This window comes from Alexandromys fortis, unplaced genomic scaffold, assembly GCF_014885135.2.
Source record: "Alexandromys fortis isolate MF-2015 unplaced genomic scaffold, M_Fortis_MF-2015_v1.1 scaffold_8_9099976_23576923, whole genome shotgun sequence".
NCBI classification, from domain to species: domain Eukaryota; kingdom Metazoa; phylum Chordata; class Mammalia; order Rodentia; family Cricetidae; genus Alexandromys; species Alexandromys fortis.
Window position 1 is genome coordinate 1,292,238 of NW_026067899.1, and position 25,149 is coordinate 1,317,386.

At 46.7% G+C, this 25,149-nt stretch overlaps 1 protein-coding gene across 3 annotated transcripts in view; it reads right to left on the reverse strand.

Annotated features, from left to right (window-relative positions):
- Positions 1 to 661: 661 nt before the first annotated feature.
- Rapgef4 (Rap guanine nucleotide exchange factor 4) overlaps positions 662 to 25,149 on the reverse strand; it is a 259,303-nt gene continuing 234,815 nt past the window's right edge. For all 3 annotated transcript variants that reach the window (XM_050124129.1, XM_050124135.1, XM_050124145.1), the window contains 8 exons: positions 23,604 to 23,729; positions 22,990 to 23,168; positions 20,123 to 20,213; positions 16,012 to 16,062; positions 15,166 to 15,253; positions 14,694 to 14,758; positions 4,954 to 5,008; positions 662 to 1,893 (listed from right to left, as the gene is read on the reverse strand). In XM_050124129.1, coding sequence (XP_049980086.1) covers positions 1,766 to 1,893; positions 4,954 to 5,008; positions 14,694 to 14,758; positions 15,166 to 15,253; positions 16,012 to 16,062; positions 20,123 to 20,213; positions 22,990 to 23,168; positions 23,604 to 23,729 — 783 coding nt within the window. In that variant the 3' untranslated portion in view covers positions 662 to 1,765. The remainder of the gene's footprint in view (positions 1,894 to 4,953; positions 5,009 to 14,693; positions 14,759 to 15,165; positions 15,254 to 16,011; positions 16,063 to 20,122; positions 20,214 to 22,989; positions 23,169 to 23,603; positions 23,730 to 25,149) is intronic.

Sequence of the window (25,149 nt, forward strand, 5' to 3'; positions counted from 1 at the left end):
CTTCTTCAGTATTTATTAACAGCTTCACACTGAGAGATAAGAAGATGCCCCACACATGCAGGGCCACCACCCAGAGCCTCTTCCCGCCAGCAGCATCTCTGGAGGCCAAAGGATGATGAAAGGGTGAACAAAATGAGGCTGATCCATACATCACGTATTGACCAGCCACGGAAGGGAACGCACGACTGACCCAAGCTGCAATATGGAACAATCACAAAGGCATTATGTTAAATGAAAGGAGCCAGACACCAAAGGCTTGTATCGCGTGATTCCAATTAGCGGAGGTTCAGAGCGAGCTCTTATCGACGGAAGGTAGATTAGGGTTGCCTGGGGTTGGGAGGAGAAATGAGAAATGAATGCTAACGACTGTCCCCTCCGCAAGGTGACAATATGATTGTCAGACGGTGGTACTGGCTTTACAACATCATGAGCATACTCGCTGGAAGGATTAGTGTATGATTTTGTTTCAAGTAAACAACGCCAACAAAAACCAAGTTCAGGCTGACTGTGAACTTAGCAGGCACAAGGCCCTGAGTTCAGTCCTCAGCACATGCACAAAAATAAATAAATAATAAATAAATGGTAAAAAAAAAAGAATTCGGTACCCACCATACTTGAAAGTGAGACTTCCTGTATCCAAGAAAAGGACAACACAGCTATGTCTTGCCAAGGGTATTTAATGAAGATACTGGCTGTTATTTACAGAAGAGATATGTACAGACAATGCCTACATGTTAAATGTAGTCTAATTGTGAAAACAGGAAAAAAATGTACTCCAAAATTTTATACTGAATAAAATAAATAAAAAGGCATCATTTGGCACAATGTCTACTATGTCGCGAATAAATAACTCTATACCATTGATCGCACGACCTATTTACAATCTACCTGAAAGTGCAAAACAATTGCTGAAAATTAAGATTTTTTTTTGTAGTAACATTTAAGTCCAGAAAATATGGTTTTCTTCATCAGTAACAATAAATTTGTTGAGGAAAGGTTTTTTAATGCCCAGGAAAATATCTCAATTTTGAAAAACGCTTTGTGCATATTGTGCTCCTCTGGATGCTGCTCTCCCTCTTAACGCTGACGATATTAAGAGCCTCAGTGTTTCTTTTAGCAGTTATTACATACGCGATCCTGATTTGTAAATTTGTAAGAGTTACAATGTAAACATATTTTCTATAGTATCATTCGGAAATTACAGACCAAATAGCCACGATGCTTCATAGTATTGTGGTGCAGGTTCTAGTCCTTCAGAGGTATGATTATGAAGATGGAGGATTACGACCGATAATTTGGACTTTTCTGGTTCCTCCACACCCTCCCCAGACCCCATGCCTCAAATCAAGGTGCTAAATGAAAAAAAACAAAAAAACCATTCAATGATATCATCATCACTGTATCTAAGTCAAACCCACCAGGCACAGTCTCCTACCGCAGCCTGGAAGGGGATGTCGGGGGCTTGGCATCCCTCAGCAATCGCGTTTCTTCGTGTGAGCCTGACGACGGCATGGCTGGAAATGAAGAAGGGTGACTATAACGGATGACCCCTAAGCTACAGCAGGCCAGTGTCACACAGGTCCAATCTCTTCCTCCCGTGTGGGATGCTCGGAAAGCTGGGTGTGGCCCTGAGCGGGTCTCGGAATGTGTCTCTGCTCATTCAGGAGAATTCTCTAGTGACAACAGTCAGTAGTCGCACGCACACAGGGCGTTTGGGAGAGACTGTGGACCGGAGACAGAACATCGCTCTGAGCCCTTCGCGTGCCTAGGGCCTGCGAGGCTCTAATCTGTGTGACATCTGTGATAAAGTTCTCTGGTTGTCAATCACATTTAATTGCCGTACATAACTCCGGACATCCTGATGGTTTTTATTAGCTTGAGCGGCGTCAGGATCTGTTAAAAGAAGAGCAGGCAGAGTTGGCGTTGCCTACTATCTGCACGTGAGATGCAGCTTTATTTTCCCCACTGGCTGACCACATTCATCACAGATTCCCTGGGTTCCGCCAAGACCTGGCCACGCACCACATCCACAGAACTGCTTCGACTTGGTTGGTCCCTCTGCTCCCTCCTACCCTCCAGTTTTCCTTTCTTCCCTGGAACCATCTCTTTTGATCATTTTCTTTTGCATTGCACACCGGGAAAAAAAATTAAAAAGGGTACCAAATAAAAAGGGAAGCATCTGTCCCTGGTGGCAGATGAGAATTGTTTTCCCTTCCCAGCTCACCTCTGTGTCTCACACCCTGTCTCCACCTCCTTTGATCCGGATGAGGACCAATGTCAAAGATACAGTTTCATTAGCCACTCACAAGAGTACTTAACACCTGGACCGCATTGAAGTGAGCCAGTGGGCATCAGGCCTCGTAGGCCCCCTGAGCTTGCACATACATACAGCAGCACTTCACTGTATGCCCCTGGGCACGGTCCAGACTTGGGACAGGCCACCTTCCGGCTAATTGATGACTTCTAGTACAGCTTTCTTCTCTGACGTGACTTGCTCTGATCTATTTTGATCTATCCATGTGAGCACCTGGGCTATCAAAAAGGTAAATGGATTTTATTCAAACCAGGACTCCAAGGAAATCTAACACCCATAGTTCCTACACACATTATTTATTAGAATGAAGAAGGCCAGATTCAAAAGCAGAGTGGAAAACTGGAAACACAGAACCTTGGGAAGAGGCTACCTAGTGGCTCCTGAATGCAGCCACCACATAGGAATCTGTGTCCAGACTAGCTGGGTCTTCCCTGTGTTTCTCTGTTTCTTCTTTTTATCCCTCCTTCCCTTTTCCTTTCATTCTTTTTGAAACAAGGAGTCTGAATTTCTCCCCTGTAAAGTTCCCCAAATTGAAATGGAGCCCCTATAGGTTGTTTATACACAGCCCAACCCTCTGCTGCAGTTCATGGGTCAGGGACTGGTCCGGGGAACTATTCCTTTCTCTAGCAGTCAGCAGGACTGGCCAAGTTGGAATCTGGACTCTGGACTGAGTTCTCTCCTCCCACCCCAACGCTGCTTTCTGAAGTCCAGTTGCTCCTGCTAGATCCGCCCACAACTCCACAAGACAATCAGAACGCCATCTGCGTAAGGGGTTGGGGGGGGGGGGTGAAGCAGGTCTGAGCACAGACGCAGAGACAAGCTACAAAGGCCCCTGCTTGCTGTAAGAACAAACTCATCAGTGTAATTATCACATATAAATAATACCACAGCGACCCACAGTACACATTGTGCTTAATTTCCTCCGCTTCCCACTGGCAGTATACTCTGCATGTACAATGTACTGTAATTACATTGTATATATCCCCACAATGTTTATGAATCTATTCCTATAGCTTTATCTATAGATTGTTGACTTCAGCGACGAGCAGCTGCTGTTTACCCGCAGTTGCTGATAAGTTCAACAAATGCACTGGAAATTTATAACAAAAACATGAAAAATCCCTCACTTTTCTCAAAGATATGGAAGAAGGTAGAATTTACTGCCCAAGAGGTTGGTGAAGCAAGGCTGATTCTTCGGTGGCTCCTGTTTGGGTCTAGAACCTCCCCGAGAATCCTTCCCAACGGCTCTGAGCCCTCTCCAGCACACAGGACTTATCATGTGATTTTGAGAATGTTTTGTTATTCTGAAGGGACGTGGATTCTGGCTAGTAAAGCCTGTTTTGTTGTAACTGGTACTGCTTCTCCCCACGCTCAGCCGAGGTATGGTCCCGTCTCTCACACACAGAGTGAATCACTATAGGGAAGGAAGGATGCGAGGTGCTGGACCACTGGCAGGATCCAGGCCGGAGGGGTTGGTAACATGCAAGACCGTTCTCATATACAGCGATGAGAGGGCACGGTTGTATGAACTGAGCTTTTTTAAAGCCCTTCTCACTCCCTAAGCCAAGAGTAGTACTTTCTCTAATTGTTCTTCCTTCCTTCCTTCCTTCCTTCCTTCCTTCCTTCCTTCCTTCCTTCCTTCCTTCCTCCTGAACGTTAAAAAAAAAAAAAATGAAGCGTGAGTAGCTCTGGCATTCTATGTTTGCGAGCTCTGGCTTTGGGCCAGAGCCACACTACAAAGAGCGTACCACTGTGATTATTAAAACAAGAACCTGTCAGTCTCTTAAGACAGGATCTGCTGGAAAGGATGGTGAGGTGGGCTGCTGTCCTGTCACATCTGTGCCGTTGGATCATGTTGAGCTAAAATGCCAGCTCTCTCAAATGACTCACACAGTGGCAGTAGCGCCGAACTTCAAAGGGTTCACCTGCTCTCTCCCAAACCAGACCGAGGGAGGAAAGCTCTAGACCTTCTCCCGGGTCCTAGGCCAGCAAAGACAGCAGCACCGACCTAGCGTGGCCAGCTGGCACGACAAGGAAACTGAAGTCCCAACAGTTTAAAACGGTCATCTGCTAAGAGTAATATTTTATACCCACGAAAGCATAGCACTGGTACTTATGACATATGGCCAACGTTTAAAAGAATACCTGGGAACACTACAAACGTTATATAAAATCCTGCCATGGGACTTTTTGCCAATGTGTTATAAACATTAATGCATTTTCGAGAGACAATAAATTATCTTCAGTTTATAAACAATGGCGCTGACTTTCCAAGGGTTGCTAAGTTCCTTGGCACTGGGCAGTGCGTCACATCAAGAGCGGCACGGGGAGGCAGGCTTTCACGGGCCTTTGCAACCTGTTCTAGCTACACCGGCATGAGCAAAGGGAGCTCCTTCAAACCCACTCACTGAAAGAGCATTCTGACCCATATTTTCTTGTGTTACAGCAACGTGACTATATCTTAATCTTATAACAGCCAAACAAAGTTCTTAGCCCCAAGGCACATGTGTGCTTCATGGTCCAAATTCCATTTGACACAGTCAAATGCTATCCAGACTCCTAGGGTGTCTTGAAAGTCTCATTAGAAAGGACTTAATCGCAACCACATCCACGGCAGCATGCCATAACTCAGAACTTACTGAAGGGCTGGCTTCTGTAGTACCGCACGGTTCTGGCAGTATTGGCGATCATGCGCTGTGAGGAAGAAGAGAAGGGAAATGGTAGTCAGTTTAGTGCGTGATCTGCCAAAGGGGAAAACATTAGCTATTCCAACAACACTTGGTATCACCGGAGACAGCAGCATGCCCTGGCATGCCCTGGCATGTTGACGCTCGGAAGGCCCCTGGTTGATATGTAACTTGCAGAGTGACGTTAATGAGGCATCCTAGTACAAAGCGCTTGCAGGTAACGAATATTCACGGCTTCATGACACAGCTCTTTGTCTTGCCCTGGGCCTGCGCCTCACTTTGTAAAAGTGCACCTGACACTCTACTTTGATGCCGAGAAACTGCTTCCCCCGTCCTTTGAAACTGTCTTGGATCTGAAGGAGGTTCGCTTTCAAGTTTCTCCCGGTTAGCAGGCAGTGAGGTGGTAGATTACACGGAACAGGAAGTCCGAATATTCTGCTTGGGATTGTTGCTGCTCACTATGCTTTCCTGACCCTTGTCAGTGCCAGAAAAAGTTTCTGTTTCAATCTGAACTCTGTTTTCCTCCCTTCTTTGTTTTTACCTCCTTATTTATAACACTGCCATAGTAACAGTGTAGGAAACTAAAATGGTAAGAAGTAGTAAAACCATGTAGGTTATAAACTCAAGGGGCAAACACATTTCTATTCTGGGGCATTGCCTTCTGATTTTATAAATATATATGTTTCTGTATATATGCTTGTATCAGCTATATATCTGAAAACAATAAAAAATAATAAAAATGGTCTGGTTTCTTGAGAAAGGGTTTCTCTGTGTAGCCCTGGCTGTCCTGGAACTCCCTCTGTAGACCAGGCTGGCCTCAAACTCAGAGATCCACCTCCCTCTACTTCCACCGAGTCCTGGCATTAAAGGTGTGTGCCACCACTGTCTGACTAGCCTTCTGATATTTTAGAAATGAACATGCAAATTCATTTAAAAGGTTAAGTCATACTCTGTATGTATATTTGATTTTGGTTTCTACTTTTGCATTGCACTGAGATTATTCCCCACGCCATTTGCATCTTAAACATTCTCTAAGCAGGACCAAAACTCAGTTGGCCGTTGTTAATTGTCAGTCAGCGATCTTCATTTCTTTAAGGTTTTGGATGCAATAAAAAATTTAAAAGAGCATTTTTGTGTGTGTTGCATACAGACACAAAGGAAGCAGAAGGGCTGGGGGATGGGGTCTAGTGGGAAAGTGCTTGCTGAGCAGACGAGAGACCCCAGACTTAGTGGGCAAGTGGAAGAAAAGGACAGACACCTCTACCACGGAGGCTAGGAGCAGAGACCTCAGACTCCCACGGAAAAACCCTGGGGAGGCCTAAGCACCATTCTTCAGCCCGATGTCAGGTTTTGTTTAAGCTACTTGAGCAGCAGCTTGGCTTGGAAGTCCCTGCTACTGGACTTGGATTCTCAGACTCTGAAGGGAACTCTGCAGAGTGGTGGATGAATAGCTCTCTCAGCAGACAACTGGAAAGGTTCCATCTGGGTAAAGCAACCCCCTATTTCCAAGGAGCTATGGAAACCAGTCCCCACTTTTCGCTCTCATAGGCCTTGGTTTTGCTGGTGTGCAAGATGATGCCTTTGAGGCGACCGTGGAAGAGCCAAGGCCCACAGATGTGTATACAAGAGCATCACAATGTGCGCTTGCTGTTCCCTTCCATTGCTCTGGCAAGCGGAGGCAGCACGTGTCTGTGCGGGACGCTTTCTCCCACACAAAGAGGCCTTCGGAAAAGTTGCTCAAACTTTACTTTGATAAAGGATCCTAACGACCAGCAGGACTGTTGATGGGCACGAGAAACAAATGACCGGTACCTCCAAGGAAACATAGCATACAATGTATAATTAGCCTCTGGTATACGGAGCCCCAGAATAAACAGTAACTATGATAATTTCCCTGCTAATTTACTTTAAGCTGTTTCTTCACTCCTCTGAAGGCTCTGCATCGGAAGGGCACAAGTATATTCCATGTAGAATTATTGTAATTCTTCAGATACTGAATGGAGTGTAATTACCGAAAACCCCATGAAATGCTGCCAGTATGCCCCTCTGAAGAATAATAAAACAATTAGCAGAGGTCAGAAACCTCTTCCTATACCATTTTGTAGGGAGTAATTGTTCTGCTTTTTAGTTTTGAAAGATAAAACATCTCATTCTGACTTTAGTTTTAGTCTACTCTTTATAGCTATCCTCTGAGGCTTCATAATTTTTTAGCTCATTATGTAGTTTAAAATGTGAGAACAATTGTTCAAATCTGTAATTTCTAGCCCCGAAGTTCATTTTACCCTTCCAAATCTTTGATTAATTTTCACAATGGTTTTAATTTTGACGTATCCTTTTAATTGTATTGCCAAGATAACTTCAGCTTAACTTCAAAATCCAAATTGGGCTTTATAAGGAGGTCCATTCTTTCTCCATGTGAGGTCCACACAATAATGTTTAATGGTGTGAACTCCGTGATGTTAAGTGAGGCCACCAGCATTGCTGGCCAATCCGTGCTTATAGAATTTTCCAGGGGGCCGAAAAGGGGGGGGGGTAACATATTTTAGCTCCAACTTCTTTTGCTTTGCATCCATTGACACGTGCAATATTTAATATGCTACTGAGACTCCAGGAATCACCCCCCCCCCCCCCCCCCCCCCCCCCCCCCCTGGACCCCCCCCCCCCCCCCCGCAGCATTCCAGGGTGCATAACACCTTCTATAGCCTGCTTATACGCCATGGCTTCCGGGTGTTCAAGTACACCCAGCAGTGCGAACGCACCGCCTCCAAAGTCAGCCTTCTCATCTATAACTATTTCTGAACTAGAAGTTCATTGCTGGTTGGAGTCAAAAGTATTTCTCCCTCTTCTTTCCAGTCAATGAGCTCTGGAACCTTAGCAGAAAGGTTAGTTCCTCAAACACATAGAATCGTTCCCTTGGTCTCCCTTATTCAACCGAAACACCCTGATTTTCCAGAGTTTTTTATTCAGCAGTTTTATTCATTTGTGTGTGTGTGTGTGTGTGTGTGTGTGTGTGTGTGTATGTAAGCAGGAGGGGGGGAAGAGGTTTGCTTGTTTTTTTCTGAGACAGGGTGTTTCTCTGTGTAACAAACCTGGTTATTCTGGAACTCACTCTGCAGACAAGCTTTCCTCCTTTTCTTGAGCTGGCTCAGTTATACATCTAAGTCACAATTTGGATAAAATTACGTAGCTGACATCTGTTGGACACTGGAGAACTAAACCTCACCGCCTGGTTCACTGGGCTGCTGCCCGGGTTCAGCTCTCTGCTCTGGCCATGTGCAACTGATTTTGAGGACCAAGGGGGAGGATTTTACACTCATCTCCACTAAAACATATCTAGTTAGTCTTTCTGTCTTTTGTGTCTCAAAGGACCTCGTTCCATGTGTCATCTTTGGTGGCAGACAAGATTATCCGTGGTTGCGCTCAACTGAGGCTGGCTGAAACTAAAGTTCAAGAGACCTGGGTTTCGTTATCCAATTCCCATCACAGGCAGAAAGCAAAAAAATTACACCCTAGATTTGGAGGTTTTGCCAGAGCAGGTTGGCCAGGCTGGAGCCGGCCAGGCAACTCTCCACAATGCCAGGCCTAGGGTGGGGTGGGGGCAGTACAGGGAGGGGAGATGTGGGGGGCAAGGGGGGGATGCTTGATTACTCCAGAGCAGAACATCAAACCTTTCTCCATCCCAACAAAGCTGAGGATTACGACTCCTATTAACAATTGCCTCATCACCAAAATGATTTGTAATTTGGGGTGATTGTGAGAACACCTCCATTGGAAGATGTTCCACGTTGGTGGGGTGGACAGGCTGGAACCCCTCATCAGAACCCCTGAAATAACTCTCTGGTTCTAAGTGCAGGCCTTTGGGGCTTGTTTTCACCATGCAGGGCTGAGAGATGGACCCAGTTGAGGCTGAGGAATTGTCCCCAGGATGAGCATGTGCTGAGAGCTCTCAAAGGCAAATGGTGGTGCTGTGTGAAAGACTGTAGCCACGTCCAGGTATTTATTTCTCTTTATAGCTGAAGACAGATGCAGAAACAGATATCCTGCCTGGGGCCTAAGAGAACAATATGGAGACGAGTGATACCCGTGCTTCACATCTGGGGTGATAAGCCAGTCACGAATGCCCCTCAAGCTCTGAGGTAGATATTTATCCTTGGATCCAGTGGGGTGGGAGGTGTCTTGCTCAAGGCCTCCGTCTCACCCATTTACTGACCTGTCAGCTAACCTTTTGGGAGAAGAGTCGCCCAACCAGGTCTTATCACTCATCTCTCCATACCCGTGTGGACCTGGGCTTATCTGCCAGGCCTCTATGCTTCCCAGTCTTTCTAGCTTCTTCCTGCCGACCCTTGGCTCTGCCCAAGCTAGCTCACCACTCCCGGTGTTGCTGAGAAGGTTCAGGCTTAGGTGTCCAGTGTTCAAGCTCAGACTTGCAGGCCTCCTGGCAAGACCACCTGCTACAGGCTCAGACACCACCACTACAGCCTCCCTGGCCTTAGGCCATTGGCTTCTCAGCTAGGAGCATCCTGAGGGTGTCTCCCAGGAATCATGCTCCTTCTAGCAAGTGTCTGTGGGAGCAGTTTTTGCCTCTCCTTCTGTTGACAGTTAAGATATCAATACTTCTTATTCTCTTTATTTTGATTTTCAAAGAAGATCTTGCTCTAGCCCAGGCTGGCCTTGAACTCATGACCCTCCAATGCCGGCACCACTGCTCTCCTTGCTTGCCTGGCTCTCTTTTTTCCTCTGTCATTTCTGTCCGGCCTGCTTTGAATCCCTCCCTCTCTGTACTTATCCAGGATAGGCCGCCTACAGCTCTTCCATGCTTAGCATATATAACTAATAAAATTTATACACAATAGTTTTATTCAGACTGCTCCACATTCAGGACACAATTTTCCCCAATAAGAAGGTACAGAAATATATAGTCGCTCTTCTACAAAGATTATGCCAATAGTAGCAACAACTGGTTATACACACAGTAAGGCCCAACTTCCCGGAACTCAACCAGCCTTTGCTGTATACATTCCTGAAGAAGCCTAAACTTTGTCCCCAGGGGTGGACCTTTGTTATCCAAAGGATCTGTGACAGACACACACATCTATCATATATAATATCCACAGTCTGTTGTACATAGGAAGGCCATGGGACATCACAGCTCAGGCATATGTGGAGTGTTGTGTGCATCTCTGTGCTCTCTGAAGGAGATCGGAAAGACCCTGAAGGACAAAGTGCCGTGGGGTGGGGGAGGGGAAGAATAATGTCCATTTTGGGACAGATAGCTAAGGGAAAGAGAAAGACATCCTGAGACAAATCTCAGGTTGGTGAAATGCAAAACATTGTGCTAACTCAATTTCTAACAAACAGAAAATGCTTTTGGCTATCATTTTTTTTTGTCATAGAATCCTTTCCAAATGTCCTTCCTTATCAAGTTCAGCATGGAAATATCACTGGGTCATTCTTCTATTTAACGATTATTTCTTGCCTACTTAGAACACACCAGACACATTTATGGACGCTCATGAAACAGCAGAGGACGAAACAGACAAGATCCCTGATCCACAGCCCTCACCTCCTGGTGGGGCGGACAGATGAAGAAGAGCAAGCGTGACCATCTCAGACGGTAAGAACTACTCTCAAGGCTGAGCAACCACTCAGAGCGCTTGATGCGAGAGAGCAAAGGCAGATGGGGAGTCAAGGGCACCCACTCAGAGAAGAAGCATGGGTTCAAGCCTGAACCGTGGAAAGGAGCCCGATACCTGAAAGCTGGGGAGAGAAACCTCTCAGGCAAAGATGGCAGCTAGAACAAAGGACTCGAGGCTGGAAGAGAAAGAAAGAAGGACAGCTTTGCCAATGTGGGCTCTGTTCAGAGTTGAAGTCTGAGAGGATGCCTGATGGGTACTTAGCAGGGCTGGATCTTCTTATGTGACTGTATGCAATGCGGTTTTCTCTGCTGCTGACATGGCTGCAGGAACTTCTCAACCCAGCAGCTTCTTTAGTGCATGTCTTTCACTGCTACCATGACCCCTGCTTTAATAACTTGTTAATTTTTAGTATTCCATGTGTTTTTTATCTTATCTTTACAACAGCATATATTCTAAAGGACAAGGACTACTCTGTAAGGTTTTCCCCACCTAGTGAAATCCTTTCCCTGGGCACTCTCATCTGCTCTGTTGCTTTGAAGCATTCTCTTTGGAAAATCTGCATTTGTCTTAGTCTGTGAAGTCTATATAAAGTGTGTTAGTCCCCAAAGTATTCCTATGGATTTCCTTTGAATTGAGAAGGTCTTGGGCACCAGGCAAATTTGAACGCTTAGATTTTTACCTAAGGGCTCTTTTCCATGGCTGCAGGTAACAAAGCCAGCATTCCACAACTGCTGCTGGAAGTCACACTGTTGCTAATTATATAATGGAATGCCTAGAAATGCCAAGCTGAAAAGATTCAAAACATCTCTCTTCCTTAATAAGCTTCTGTTCATGTTTCCAGAAGTCTAGAAGTTTCCTCTAGGCTTCTCATTCCAGAAAAAAAAATGACTACTTCCAAATCTTATTCTTAAATAAATATACCTAAATATGGCTATGTCTGAAATAGAACCAGCCTTCCAGTATTGCAGCAACTGTACCTACCGGTGTGCTTTCTGTAGCCGGGGAGAGTGGCAGACGGCCAGCGCTTATTTTCTAATCCATAGCCAGTCTACCTTCTGCGCTTTATAAATATTCATACATGCCATAGAAAGCTATGAGGGGCTTTATTCAAACATACTCCTTTATGCTTCCCCCCAGAGAAAGAATGCCTGAGAATTTTTCTTTTTTTTTTTTTTGCACTAGGACCAGAGTGTGAATTCTCTTTTGTTCATACCCACAGATCCTGAAAAGCAGTATGCAACAAATTCTCTAATCCTCATTCATACCTCAAGGGGGAAAGACACTCAAAACAAACAAACAAACAAACCAACCAACCAAAACTTTAGCATTGGCATGCTGGCTTGCTGTCCCCTTGTGAGGGCAGCTCTACCGAAAGGCATTGGTGTCCCTGGCTACCCTGGTGTCTTCGGCCCCTGTCAGGGGTTCCCACTGAGGGCAGAGCCCAACAAGTGCACAGACTGCCAACCCTGCTTGCACCTGGTCCTTGCTGATGGATGATTGACAAGAATCGAGAAAAGACGATGCAACCTTCTCCAGGATACTTAAGAGGAACTGTGTATAATAGTGATGGATGGGGTGGTGCCTGGAGGGAGGGTGGGCTGACTGAGAGGAGGATAGCGTGGAAAGCGGACCAACACTGATTGATCAGTGTTGATGGATAATACCACATTGATCAGTCAGTTTGGGAAAGCCAATAAAATCTTTCTGAAATTCGATTTCATTTTCTAGTAACATCTAACTCATGGAAGGGCATTTCCGAAATCGAACTATCTGTAACACAGTTTATCAAGTCAAACCGAATCAAGCTTAGAAAATCGCCAGTACAGAGGACTAAAGGCACTTGGCCAAGCCTCTCCCTCTCTCTCTTTCACAGCAACAGCCTCTTTAATTTCTAATGAGGCACACACCGAAACCCCAAATGAGGGCTATGGTTTCTAGCCTTCCTTTCAAGTGATGACATTTCTAGCCACAAGGTGATGAAAGTGACCAGTACAGCTTCTTCCCCCGCCTTAATGGGAACAAGCATGCCCTGCCCCAGCCTGTCCCCTTCTTCACGGCTGGGATGTGGGCATGATGGCGTCCCATCATGGACCACGTGAAATGAGAAGAGGGTTGAAGCCAGGAGCATCGACTGCTCCTCTGAGCAGAGCTGCCATGCTCACTGAAGACAGGTGACATGCAAAGAAACAAACTTAACTGCTTCTAAATTATAATAATGACATCCAATCTGTCATTAATCTAGGCTTGTGCATTGTAGCTGCGATGCCAGCTTAACTAATCAGTGGCTGTTGAACAAACATGGCCACCCAGAGAGCAGAACAGTTAGGGCCTCTTTGCTTACTGCCTAGCAGGGAGGAGTTCACAGCTGTGGATCTGAGGTACAGGACATGAGGAGCCCTACTCGTGGGTCATCTTGACTTTCCTTCTGCAGGCTATGGAGAGGACACAGCTCTGGGAACTCAGAGACAACTCTCGGCCTCCCCAGGAGACGGCTGGCTCAGCTCGTGCTGCCAAGCTTGCTTGCTCTGGCCCATCTGGTTCATGTTAGCAGTCCTAAAGTCATTTGATTCCCCAGGGAGTGCTGGGCTTCACATCTCTGCCTGTATTTTATAGCCCAATGGTTGGCTTAGCTTCTCCTTGATCTTAGAATGTTCTGTATAAGTGACTCAGGAAGCATTTTCCTACTTGCTAAACTGTCCACTTTGGAAAAACAAGCATTTGTCTTTCTCAGAAAGGCCGGGGAATGTTTAGCTCTCTACGCTAACAAGTAAGCAAGGAATCACTATTTGCCCATGGTGCAGTGTCTTTGAGGAGGGTGTGCTTATAATCTGCTTCCTCAGAAGTCTAAGACAGTGGACTTGAGTTGTGCTTCCTAATCATAAGCTTATATGAGCAGGGCTGAGCCTTAGCCCACATACAGTGGGGTGTTTCAAATTCTTCCACGGACATACACGCTAGCTTGACTTCAAGAGACAATTGGAATTACAGGTTTCTGCTAAGACCTCTCCAGCCCTTTCTGACATACAGGAAGACTCATGCACCTCTGTCATCTACCATCTATCAGCCTAGAGGTGGCTAAAGCAGGCACGAGCCCCAGTTTTTGGTTGGGGAAACAGACTCACACAAACCATGAGGGACACTAAAACAGAACTGAGTACTGACCCCAATGTCTCCCAAGTTCCACATCCCGGGCCACGTTCACGGTGCAAAACAACCTTGGGCAAATGCTTACCCCTTGGGGAAATGAAGCTCTACCACTCTGTCCCTCCGGGTGACACGCAGCCCAGGGATTCGGAGACAGTGTGGCGTTCCATTGACATGGGACTGTACGGCTAAAGAAAGGCTCTGGCAAGGGCCGGCCTTATTGCTTCACGGAGGGTAAGGACACAAACTGCAGGGCACCTTCGCCAGACTCCCTCTTCTCTGCGTGGGGCGGGGCGGAGGAGAAGGGGCTGGGAAATAAGGACTAGGCAAGGGCCAGTTTCCCATTTGTTACTGACATTTCATTGTTGTTGTTGTTGCCGTCGCCGTCGTTATGGAGATCTCGGAGCCTCCAAGTCCCCTCACTGAACTTGAGTGAACTTTCTGAGACTAAGCAATCCACACTTAGATTAATACCCTGCAATAAAGACCTGCTCGGCTGGGCTGCGGAGCTGCCTTTCCCCTACAGGCACTCCCGCCAACCTTGGCAGAGAAACATTTCAAAGGTGTCCTGGGGCGGTCTAGCTGCACAGACCTCACCAAACAACCAGAAACCCAGAAGTCACTCTTGAACATGCGTGCATTTTAACAACGGGCATCGGAGGGACGGAAACACGCGGGCATAAAAAAGCCGGCTGCCGCTGAGAGCCAAGGCACAAATACCATTCAGCTCCACAAAAGCGTACTGACAGCAGAAGGGGGAGCCAATCGGAACCAAATGTTTCAAAACTCCTTTCTGTATAACTACCTTTGTAACATGGCAGCACACACAGACGTTATTTGCCTGATTAGTACAAATGCAAATTTTATTTGAAAAAAAAAACATTGTGGTTAAGGTTATAATACGGCACCTACCATTTTTTCAAAGTTTACTAGATTGTCAATGAAAGTCTTGTTCCCCTCATGAGTAAATGTCATATCTGTAAAGAAATAAAAGCCACATTCTAGTCACTAACCGAAATATGTCACACTAAGAAAGCACAATAGCACCATTAGCATATGCGGGCGGATTTGCATAACACTGCTGTTGGAAAAGCTGATAATAGTTTCTTTTATGTTAGGTGTTTAACTTTCCAAATCACTTTTACCTGAGGTTAGTAAAATCTCTAACATAAACCGTTTTTTCACTCACAAGGCTTCAGAAATCACAGGCTTTTCATACCACCACCTTCCCACTTCCCAACCCTTTCAGGACGTTTAGACCCAGGAGTAGGAACCAAGGCAGGCAGTGTCTTTCTGCCAGACGACCCTCCCAGAGGGTGTCTGTCCTTCATCCTCACCCCTCCAGAGCTCCCTCCAGCCTGGCCTGGGGGTGTCTTGAGATTACCTTTAATGAGCAAGGGCATGAAAGGGATGATGGGAGGATCCAGTTTCGCTGCTGTTAACCTGTAGGCCCTGTGGTTTCTGGAAGGATCCTTGGGAGAAACAAAGTGTTGCTGGTCAGTGGTGAGTGACAGAAACCACACCCCCTTTCTAGCCTCCTAGGACACATAGCCTCAGCATCCCACAAGCGGGTATTTGGGGTGAGATGTAACTGGAAGAAAGGCAGATTTAAACAGGTTTGATTGGTTTTAAAACAACTTCATGGATGGATGAGACAGTATTGCATGTTTGTTTTCACTAAGGAGCCTACAGGAGCCAAGAAGAGGCATCCTTCTGAGTGTAAAATGAACCCCGTAGGACAAACTTCCACAGATTCCCCACTCCCTGAAGCCCCACCTCCTCCCTGAAGGTTGGCTCCCCACCCCAGCCCCTACCTTGCATAGCCAGTTCTAACTCGCCCTCTGAACCATCCCCTGCCTCCCAGCAAGACCCATTCATCCCGTTCCCGTCTGGTTACACCTCCCAGACAACGGGGAGACATAATTTTGGCAAGCCAAGAGATGTAGCTTCCAACCCCTGGGCAACCTGAGCCGTGTTAGGTAGGAACCCTATTACACTGCTTTTCTAAGTTACGCAAATTGACCTTATGTGGGACATAAGTCCTCTTTAAGTTAGTTCCTGAGGGGGCCGTTCATTAGTCAGGCATGCTTGTTTTAGCAGCACTAAAAGGGATCATAAACTTCTTAAAGTCATACAAGGACAGATAAAATTTCTGCCACGAGAACTCGAGCTCATGGGAAATTGGATTAACGTGGATGGCGAAGGGAATGGGAAAGCTACTGTCACTTACCATTAAACTCTCGAACTCCGCGTAGAACTTCTTAAACTTGCTTGGCAGTTTCTGTTCATCAAATGAAAATGACACACACATCTGTCAGAGACTAGATCTAGATATGGATTGTGTGCGCTACCGTTTCTAAGGGAGATGCGTTTCTTCCGGCCCTCAGTCAACCGCCTCCGAGCCGGGATGAACTATCATGCGCCCAGTCGCCTGGGAATCATCTCTGGCATATACGGAACTTGCCTTTGAAAGGTCTCATTGTTGTTGAACTCCACTAAGCCATGAACGCCTTGGCCTTACTGCTTTTATATTTTTGACTGGATGGTTCATAATCAGGATTGCCTGCATTCCGGAGATATAAGTGGCCCGGACCCTCCAAAGTCTTGTTTCTGTTAACTCTTTGATTTCCCCAATTAGACATTTAGCCTGGAGAATGTTAGGATTCAAAGAGCCTTAGGAAAGATGCAGCCCTTCTCCTTCGTTATGAAGACAGCCACATGAGAAAAGGGTCTTCTTATAGTTTTTCTTTTTAATTGTTTTTATAAACTGGTATCTCCTTGGTTCCCCCAACAGTGCTGAGGTACAGAGATGCTCAGTTTCCTTCGAAAAGTTGAACCCCGTGTGTTACCTACGGAAGGAGTTAGTCTCACAGCCCGCCTGTCCCTAAGCCACGGCTGGCTGTCCCTGGTTCCTCCTGTCCCTAAGCCACGGCTGGCTGTCCCTGGTTCCTCCGGTCCACAGTCCCTGCTTGCTTTTAGGTCACTTCCCTTCTGTGCTCCGAGCTGCCCTTCCGACCAAGCCCTCTGGCATGGTTTCTCTGCCTGGCTCTAATGGAAAAGGCGAGAGGCTACCAGGATGCTGGCTTCTCCCGTCTACACGTTGGTGCTTGGCAGCACCACTCAGAGCACCTGTCGAGAGAAGCCAGATCAGGACTGGATCCCTTTTCAATCCGCTGCTTCCCATTTTGCTGAGAGTTGCTTTGGTAAAGCTGGACTTTGTACTGACAAACCCAGATGAAGCAGAGTGATGTGTTTCTGCAGTGCACACCGCCTGTCTGTGCTCTATGCGCTACCATACAGTTCGCAAGCTTTGGGCAAGGGGCTGGAGGTTGAAACACACAAAGACACACACAGACAGAGAGACAGGGACACGGACCTCTAGTCACTGGTAAGTAAGCCCCTTATTCAATAGCACCACAGAGGCTTATGTACCCAGCAGTCAGGTGGGCCAACAGGTGAAAACCTTATCCTCTGATCCTCAAGGCCAAGGCAACCCGTGCTCGAGAAGCAGAGCTGGTAAACAACTTTGACACAGCTTTCAGTAACTCAAATCAGAAGGAAAGTAAAGATCTCTAGCAGGGAAGAGCAGCTGGAGGCCAGGACGCTAAATGGTCCCAAAATGTTTCCCCAGCGTGAGAGTGGGTGGGTGGGACCTGGAGACTCCCAGCAGCCCTGCTCTGCTCCCTGTGGTCCCCCTTCTACAGCTGCTCCACCCACTAGCCTCTGCAGTCCTCAGAGAACTCCCACCTCTACCCTGTGGGTGTGGCTCAGACTGTCAGATTCCCATCAGATCGCCCGTAGAACTCCTGTTCTGTTTCTGGAAGCCAGAGCCTTGCGCATCCTCCACATCCTCTAGGACCCATTTTCAAGGATGTGAGGAACCTTGCATTATCTCGCAGAAGATGAATTCCAGGCTCAAAGCTGTGACCGGCATTAGGGGTCTGAGGATGTCACATGGAGCATCACCACGCTGGATAGTAAATATGGTCCATTTTAAAAACTAAACCTTCCTGGAGCTGGCCATGGCAACACATACCTTTAACCCAAGCACTCTGGGAGCAGATACAAGCGGATCCCTGAGCGTTCCAGGCCAGCCTGGTCTCTGTCGTGTGTTCAAGGCCAACTAGGGCTACGTACCCAGGACTACACACCCAGGACTACCCAGACTTGTATGTGCTAGAACTATTTTTTTTTTTTATCAACGTTCACGGATACAGTCTGCTTTGGATCACACCTCTGTCATTTAGCCCTCTTAACTCAGCCAGATTCTCAGACAAAGGCAATACCCAACATAGTAATAAACCGTTTGGGGGCTCTTAAGATTGTTCTCTATCCACACACTGTTTCCAAAGATGTGCCTCATTGGGGCCATTAGCCAATCCAGGATGGCTAGGAAAGTCAGCAGGCATTTCTGTTGTCCTGATTGCGAGGTGGGGGTGCTACTGAAGTAGAGTGGGTGTGGTCAGAGAAGGAAGCTCAGTACCCTACAACATAGGGAGCCCTCCACTACAGGGTGCCAATGTCTCACTAGGCCAAGGCCAGCACTCTCGGTGGCTTCCCCTCAGATATAGGTTGCTCCCCCGCTTTGAGCCCTTCTTACCACAAGCATTTTCACTTGCCCCTTTGCATCCTAACTGTTCTACAGTCCCCTGAGATCGTGCATCACTGCTCCTTACACTGCCTGTGACATCACTCTGGGGCTCACGGGAGCTGTGTGAGAAGCCCTTGCGAGGTTTTCATCAAACACAGAGAAATAATCTGAATCAAGATGCTCACGAGCGGAAGTTCTCCTTACAGAATCACATAATCACACTTCAACTCAAAAAACAAATGAAGGTTTATCAATCACGAAAAGGCTGACTTTTTCTGTCCGAGACAGGCAACGACCGAAATAGAAGTTCATACCCGTGGCACTCTTATACTGGGGAAAGTAAAGGACTGGCCAATCAGCTGGCTGGATCCTCTCTAGGGGCTTCTGAGGCAGCCGGAAGGGTCCAGATTGTGCTTTGTCTCGCTATCTGGTTGCGGTTACGTGGAACCTACAGCTGGCCTCCATGGGCCTTCCTCAAAAACCTCTAGAACTTTCCTTTCTTCTGACCCACCCTTTTGGACTCTGTGCGTGGGATCAGAAGCCAGAGACCTACTGCGGAGGGCCGACTCCCTGAGGGGAACCCTGGGTTTCTTGAGATCCCAGGAAGCATGGGTAGTGAGACGGGCGCTGCACAACGGCTTCCCTGCTCGCTTATTATTGGCACGCCTACGCTGCTCTTCGGCTTGCTGGAAGCCGATACGGCCTCGCATGGCTCGCAGGCCTCACCAATGCCCTCATGCCTATATTCAGGGGATGAACCGCTGCAAGCTGCATGCTGCCTGGAATTTGAAGGGAAACTCAAGACAGAAGGACGTGTGAGGACTTGCCATAGAAAACAATGGAAATATTTAGGGAAGCCGGGGAAAGAAATGAGCTTCAAGGGGGAAATGGGTGGGAAAAGAATGCCAAGGGGAACGGGGACGCAAGCAGTGGCTATTAAACACCGTGGCAGAGAGGGTCTCTCAGACACTCTTTGCCCTCTTCCGCTGCGGTCCCTCTTACACATGCTTGTGTATGTTTATCAGGACTCTATTTTCGTGAGTATGTTCTTAGAGTTTAGTGTTTCTTCAACTATGTCACACGGAGGGGGATAAGCACTTCCCGAGTGCTGAGCTAATGACAGCTGAGGGTGTTTTTGAACTGTCAATGAATCACTCGCCCTGTTTGCTGCACAAGTTCCTAACACACCTGTATAACTTTAGCTCCAAAGACAGTCCGTGCCAACTGTTGCTCCTCTCTGGAGGGAGGAGTCGCCAGGTGGTTATGAGATACTCGGTCCTTTGCTGCTCCCAACAGCTGGCTTTTTTTTTTTTCCCCAGAAGCAAAATGACTACTTGGATAAAAATGGATCTTCTGCCCCCTTTCAACCACAGGGAAGAACCCGTGCAAAAGCAATAAGCAGACCGTTTGGAGACAATTGAACCTGTGTGCAAAGCGACTTTTGCCGCCATCTGAACTGAGCTGCTCCTTCGTATTATGCCTAAGACCTGCATTTATGACTATTTACATTGTAGAGCCGGAACCGCTAAGGTTTCCCGCCCCTCCCCTTCCTGCCCCCACCTGGCCAGTATCTTTTTAAACTCTCACGCTGTGGTAAGTAGAAAGAGGAGACGGGTCATCTCCCTCCGACGGTCCCACCTTTTCCATTGTTCCACCAGCGCGAAAGCTATTTCTATAGAAGAGCTCACCGGAGAGCCTCCGTTTTTATTCCCGTGGCAAAAGTCACAGCTGGATCCCAGCAGTGGCTTACCTCCCACGTTAGTGCCAAGCGGCTCACGGCGACGTTGCTGAGTCCCATGACGATGGCAAAAAAGGAATTTAGGTTTTTGTACTCCTTGCAGCTGGAACACAAGAGGTGCATGTTTAAGTAGAATGCCACTTTTGAGTGAGATTTTTAAAAAAAGTTAGAGTTATATTTTCTGATAGTCATTAATATTCATCAGGACTCGTTTATATAACTGGCAATGAGAGACTCAGCACCCTGTAGGAGTTCTGCTTGGGTAGCTAGGCTCTTCTGTTTGACACCCCCCTATAGCTTTAGAAAGTGGATGGTTTGGGCCATTGAGGTTTGAGTTTTGAGAATTTAAATTTATCTCCCCAGAAGGTTGTTATTATAATCCGAAATCTGCTGAAAGCTGTAGTGAATCTGGGAGTGGGGAGGGGAGAGACATCCCATGGGATTGGGAAAGGGAAGGCAAATGCTGGAGAATTTGAGACCTGGAGGTGGGAGCTCGGACCTGGCAGGTAGAGAGAAGTTAAGGATGTCACAAGGCTGTGGCCACCCTGCCTCCTGCACGCTATGTTAATGACACTAAATTATTGGAAAGTATCAGCTTCCAAGGCGTGGTACTGGTGGCTTGGGCACTTGTTCTCCAGGAAATTTGAAGTTGGGAGATAATTTATAGCATCAATAACAAAAATAACCTTACTTTCTATTTAGCTGACGTTAGGGAGGCTGATAATTTTGAGTCTATGCTTATGCCATTATGAGAATTTATTTATATTTTGGAATGAAGCACATGGACCAAGCCTTGAAATTAACTTCTTATTAAATTATAAATTTAATAATAAATATAGTATAGAAATTTAATTCTTATTAAAATGATACTATTATCCCAGGTACTTGCTCTAACTGGTGGCAAACAACAATAACCACACCCTAAGTTCTTCATATCAGGCCCCTGAAAAGGGAAAGCATTCATTTCATAATAAACACAAATCAATATGGCTATCTAAGTTGAACAGCATCATAAATAAATGTTTGAATAAACATTTTTGTAGAAGGCTCACTAAATGGTTGCTTTGGCTGCTCATGTTCAACTCAAAAACCAGCAATGAGCCCTTCTCTGCGTCTGTGGAGATGAGAAAATGCTCGCTAGAGGAGCTGTGGTGGTCAGAGGGCACGCGAGAAACAAGCTAAGCCATTCTAGTGCCGGGATAGCAGCTCCCAGGCGAAGGGCTAATGCTATTCCATGGATTATTTGTGTAGGTGGCTGTGGGAGAATGACCCAGAGCCCAGACCTGCTCTGTTACCTATTTCGCTTACCATTCAAGGCAGGTCAGGAGAGGACTGTGTGTCTCATTTCTTCTCATGTGAGGCAAGGATAAAAACATCTATCCCAGGCCTGTGCCTCATCTTTCCTAAGCTCCTAACAGGGCCAAGAGCTTATAGAAAATGCTGCAGCTCTCTACAAACAGCAGGCCAGAGAGACCCTGTTGCCTATAGCTTTCTGTTTCGTTCTTGTAGACTCTGGGTTCCGAAAGCCTGCAATCTTTAACAGCCAGGCTGAGTAAATGGGTTCACTAAGGGACAGTCGCCTTAGAACGAGGCTGAATGATGCTTAAATAGCCGGTTGACGTACAGGGAAGGCCAAGTCCATCTAAATAATTAACAGGAGTCAGAAGGATAAATTACAAAGGCAGAAACATGAAAAAACATATATATTCCTGAGTATTTTGAAAGGCTCATCTGTGTGGCCTCCATAAAAACAACAGGCAGTCCTTCTCTTCCCTCGGTGGGGCACTTGGCACCAGCAGGCTAAGGTGAAGAGAGAACACGCTCTCGGGGATGGGAAAGCACCACCCTGTCATAGTTTCCATAATCCACTCATTCCAAACACATGAAGGCATTTGCCCACTGCACAGAGGCCGTTCGCCCTGCTCAGCAAAGTGGCCACACTCGGCTACCCTTTCCTCAGACAGCCAGCTTTTCCAGAGAAAGAGCAAGCAGCGTGTGCATTCAGAGGACCTGGTATTCTATTGTGCCCTCAACATTTTTGGCAAAACAACTCCAGGCATTTGGCAAGCCGGCACCTATAAAGCACCAAGTAGCTTCTCCTTCTTTGTTTAGCTCTGGAAATCAGCCGCCCCGTGGGATCGGAACTGTTTGGCTCAAGCAAATTGCCTGGCTGGGGCCACTTGTTCTCCCAACCTTCCCGAGCTCGCGCTCGCTCTCCGTCTAGAAGGGGAAGGAGTCTCACAGCCACGGGCCACATTTAGCTTTTTTATTTTTAGTACTGTGGTGATACCAAAAACATGGAAGTAAACAGGAGGTCGTCAGGCGTATTCATGTCAGGGAGAAACCTAGCTGGCCCCCGCAGTAAATAAACGGTTTCCCAAGAAGGGCATTAAAAGAGAATATTTATAAGATGTTTGCTTTCTCTGATGTGTACGGAGATGATGGCCTAGTACCAGGTTAGCTGGCCTTCATGCATTTTACTGATTTTTATTCTGGCCGAGTTGGATAAACTGTTGTTCCAGTGTGTTCTACTGCCCTCTACTGGTGAGAACGTGTTATGTGGGACAGGGCTTCAAGAGCCTTGCAACAGAAATTCCTGCAGGGGGACGTTTGTTTACTTAGAGCCCTCTTCAAACACAAGGAGGTTTAAAAATCTGAGGCGCTCAGAGCAAAACTGAGCCCCTCTTTGACTCCAGCACCCGTATTACAAGATGTGAATTTACGTATTGATGCTAACCGTTAGAAAGCCAGAAGACGGTCTTCTCTTACAAGAATCAGCTGCCGGCAGCTCCTCCACCCTGCTTTTCATTTTAAGCTGTATTCCGTGAGAGCACAGCTCAAAGACTATTGTTTTCCCCTCCAAAGTTAAGGCTACTTACTGAGCTGCTATCTTGATAAACTTCTTCAAAAGCTGAACACGCTTGCTGAGCTGGGAACAAAGGCAGATCTCAGTGACAACCCAAAACTGAATTTCATTAAATCTCCTCAGGAACAAATCCAAGTTTGCTGTGGTCTTTTTAAAATTATGCCTTCCAAATGTGTGGTAGATTAGCTCCAGCTAGAACAGAAAGGAAAACAATTTCACTTATTTGTTGGCTTTTAAATCAAAACGCCAGCCTGGCTCCTCTATTTGTCAAGAAAGCGTTCTATGGAGCAGCAGATGTGAATTCAATCACTAACCCGGATGTGACTTGTCATATAGATTTGAAGGGCCTTCATGAGGCTCGTGGAATATATAAATATAAACTAGGTGTTATCGGCTTAATAGACTCTGGAAGACATAGCATACCATCACAGAGATTTCTTTCTTTAATATTTGAGGATTTTTATAAGCTCGGCATTCACAAAAGCCCTCATGTGGCTTCCAGATGGCAGAGCCCAGAAACGCAAGTTGAGTAGAGCAAGCAGACCCCATTCAGAGTCTCCCGGAACCAGACCCCATCCAGAGTCTCCCGGAACCACGAACCCCTGGACGCTCCCGGCATGACCTCACCTCGTGAACGCAGTTGAAGAGTTCCCAATCATACGTGGTCATCTGGTACGCCAAGTCCTTCGAGCTCATCAGCTCAAAAGTTCCCACTGTCCCAGTGGTGGGGCCTTCTTGTTCTGGCAAGGGAGTCTGGGAATAATTGTGGGAAACTGGATCAGAATCACAAAAGGGTTAAGTGCCGAGTGTCAAAACCCTTCAGGAGTTTTTGAAGGGAAAGGATTTGGGGAACACGGTCAGGCATATATTGAAATGTTGGTTTTGAGGTTAAAAAAATGCCTTTGCCGTTTGCTGTGCTTGCTTCAAGGCCATCTTTGTCATCACCACCATCACCACCACTATCATCATCAACTGCAAACCATGGCAAATGAGATTTTGGCAAAGGATGACCCAGGAAGGTTCTCTGTTGTAGGATGTTTAGATTGCAGTCTGACAAAGTTTGTTTTGAGTCAGAGGGTGGAGCTAGCTACGAGCTGACCAATAACCATAGAGGTTTTGGAGGACTGCAGGCAGATAAAGAGACAGGAAGTAGTAGGGCGGGGCTTAGAGAGGTTCTCAACCTTTTGGATGGAGGAACAAAAGGGATGAGAGATCACTGGTTAGCTGGGCTATGGTGGCGTACGCCTTTAGTCCCAGCACTCAGGAGGCAGAAGCAGACGAATGTCTAAGAGTTTGAGGCCAGCCTGGTCTACAAGAGCTAGTTTCCAGGATAGGCTTCAAAGCTACAGAAAAACCCTGTCTTGATGACCCCTCCCATCCCCCCCAAAATAGAGGTCACTGTTCACTTTCAGATTCTTACCCCATATCTGACTCCTGAGTTTTTGTTGCTAACGAATAACTAGATAAGCACTTCAGGTCTCCTTTGCCTGGGGCTTGGAGGTACCTGGAAACTCCCTTTTCCATGGTAAAGATGGAAGATGATCTTGGAGACCTTCCGCTTATGTTCTCATGGAAACTATTATAAAGCCAAGTACTAGCATGGGAGCTCGAATGTCTACCCGCAGTACCACGTAACTGCTGGTGGTGATGGCGGTCAAGTTGCCGCAGCCATGTCTGCGCACACCACCTGGAAAGGTGAAGCAGTGGCGAGTGTGTGAACTGAGACTATGCAGGATTTCCAGGTCCCTGAGCTGAGAGTTCCTGAATGTTAGTCACGTGTTTGGGCCAAGCCCAAACTCTGCAGCTTTGGCTAAGACTCTTGGCCAGAAGCTCTCATTTGGTTCACTTATCTCCCTCCGTATTTGGAGAAATGTACTATAAAGAGTCTTTACCTTGTAAGATGGGTGACTGTAGAGTGTATAAAACCTTAATGCTTATCTGTAAGCCAGAGAGCATGTAGTGATGAAAAGAATGCCTGCCAATATGATGCTAACTGTATTTGGATATTAAATATTCACGTCCCGGTGCTAGGGATGCAATTCTGGTTGGGCACTTTCTTTGCATGTTCAAGGCTGTGTGCTCCAGCCCCAGGAAAGGGGCTCATGTTAGAAGCACTAATATTATACAGGTTTCATCCGTGTCTCCGTTACCACTGTGCTCTACAAATGCCCCT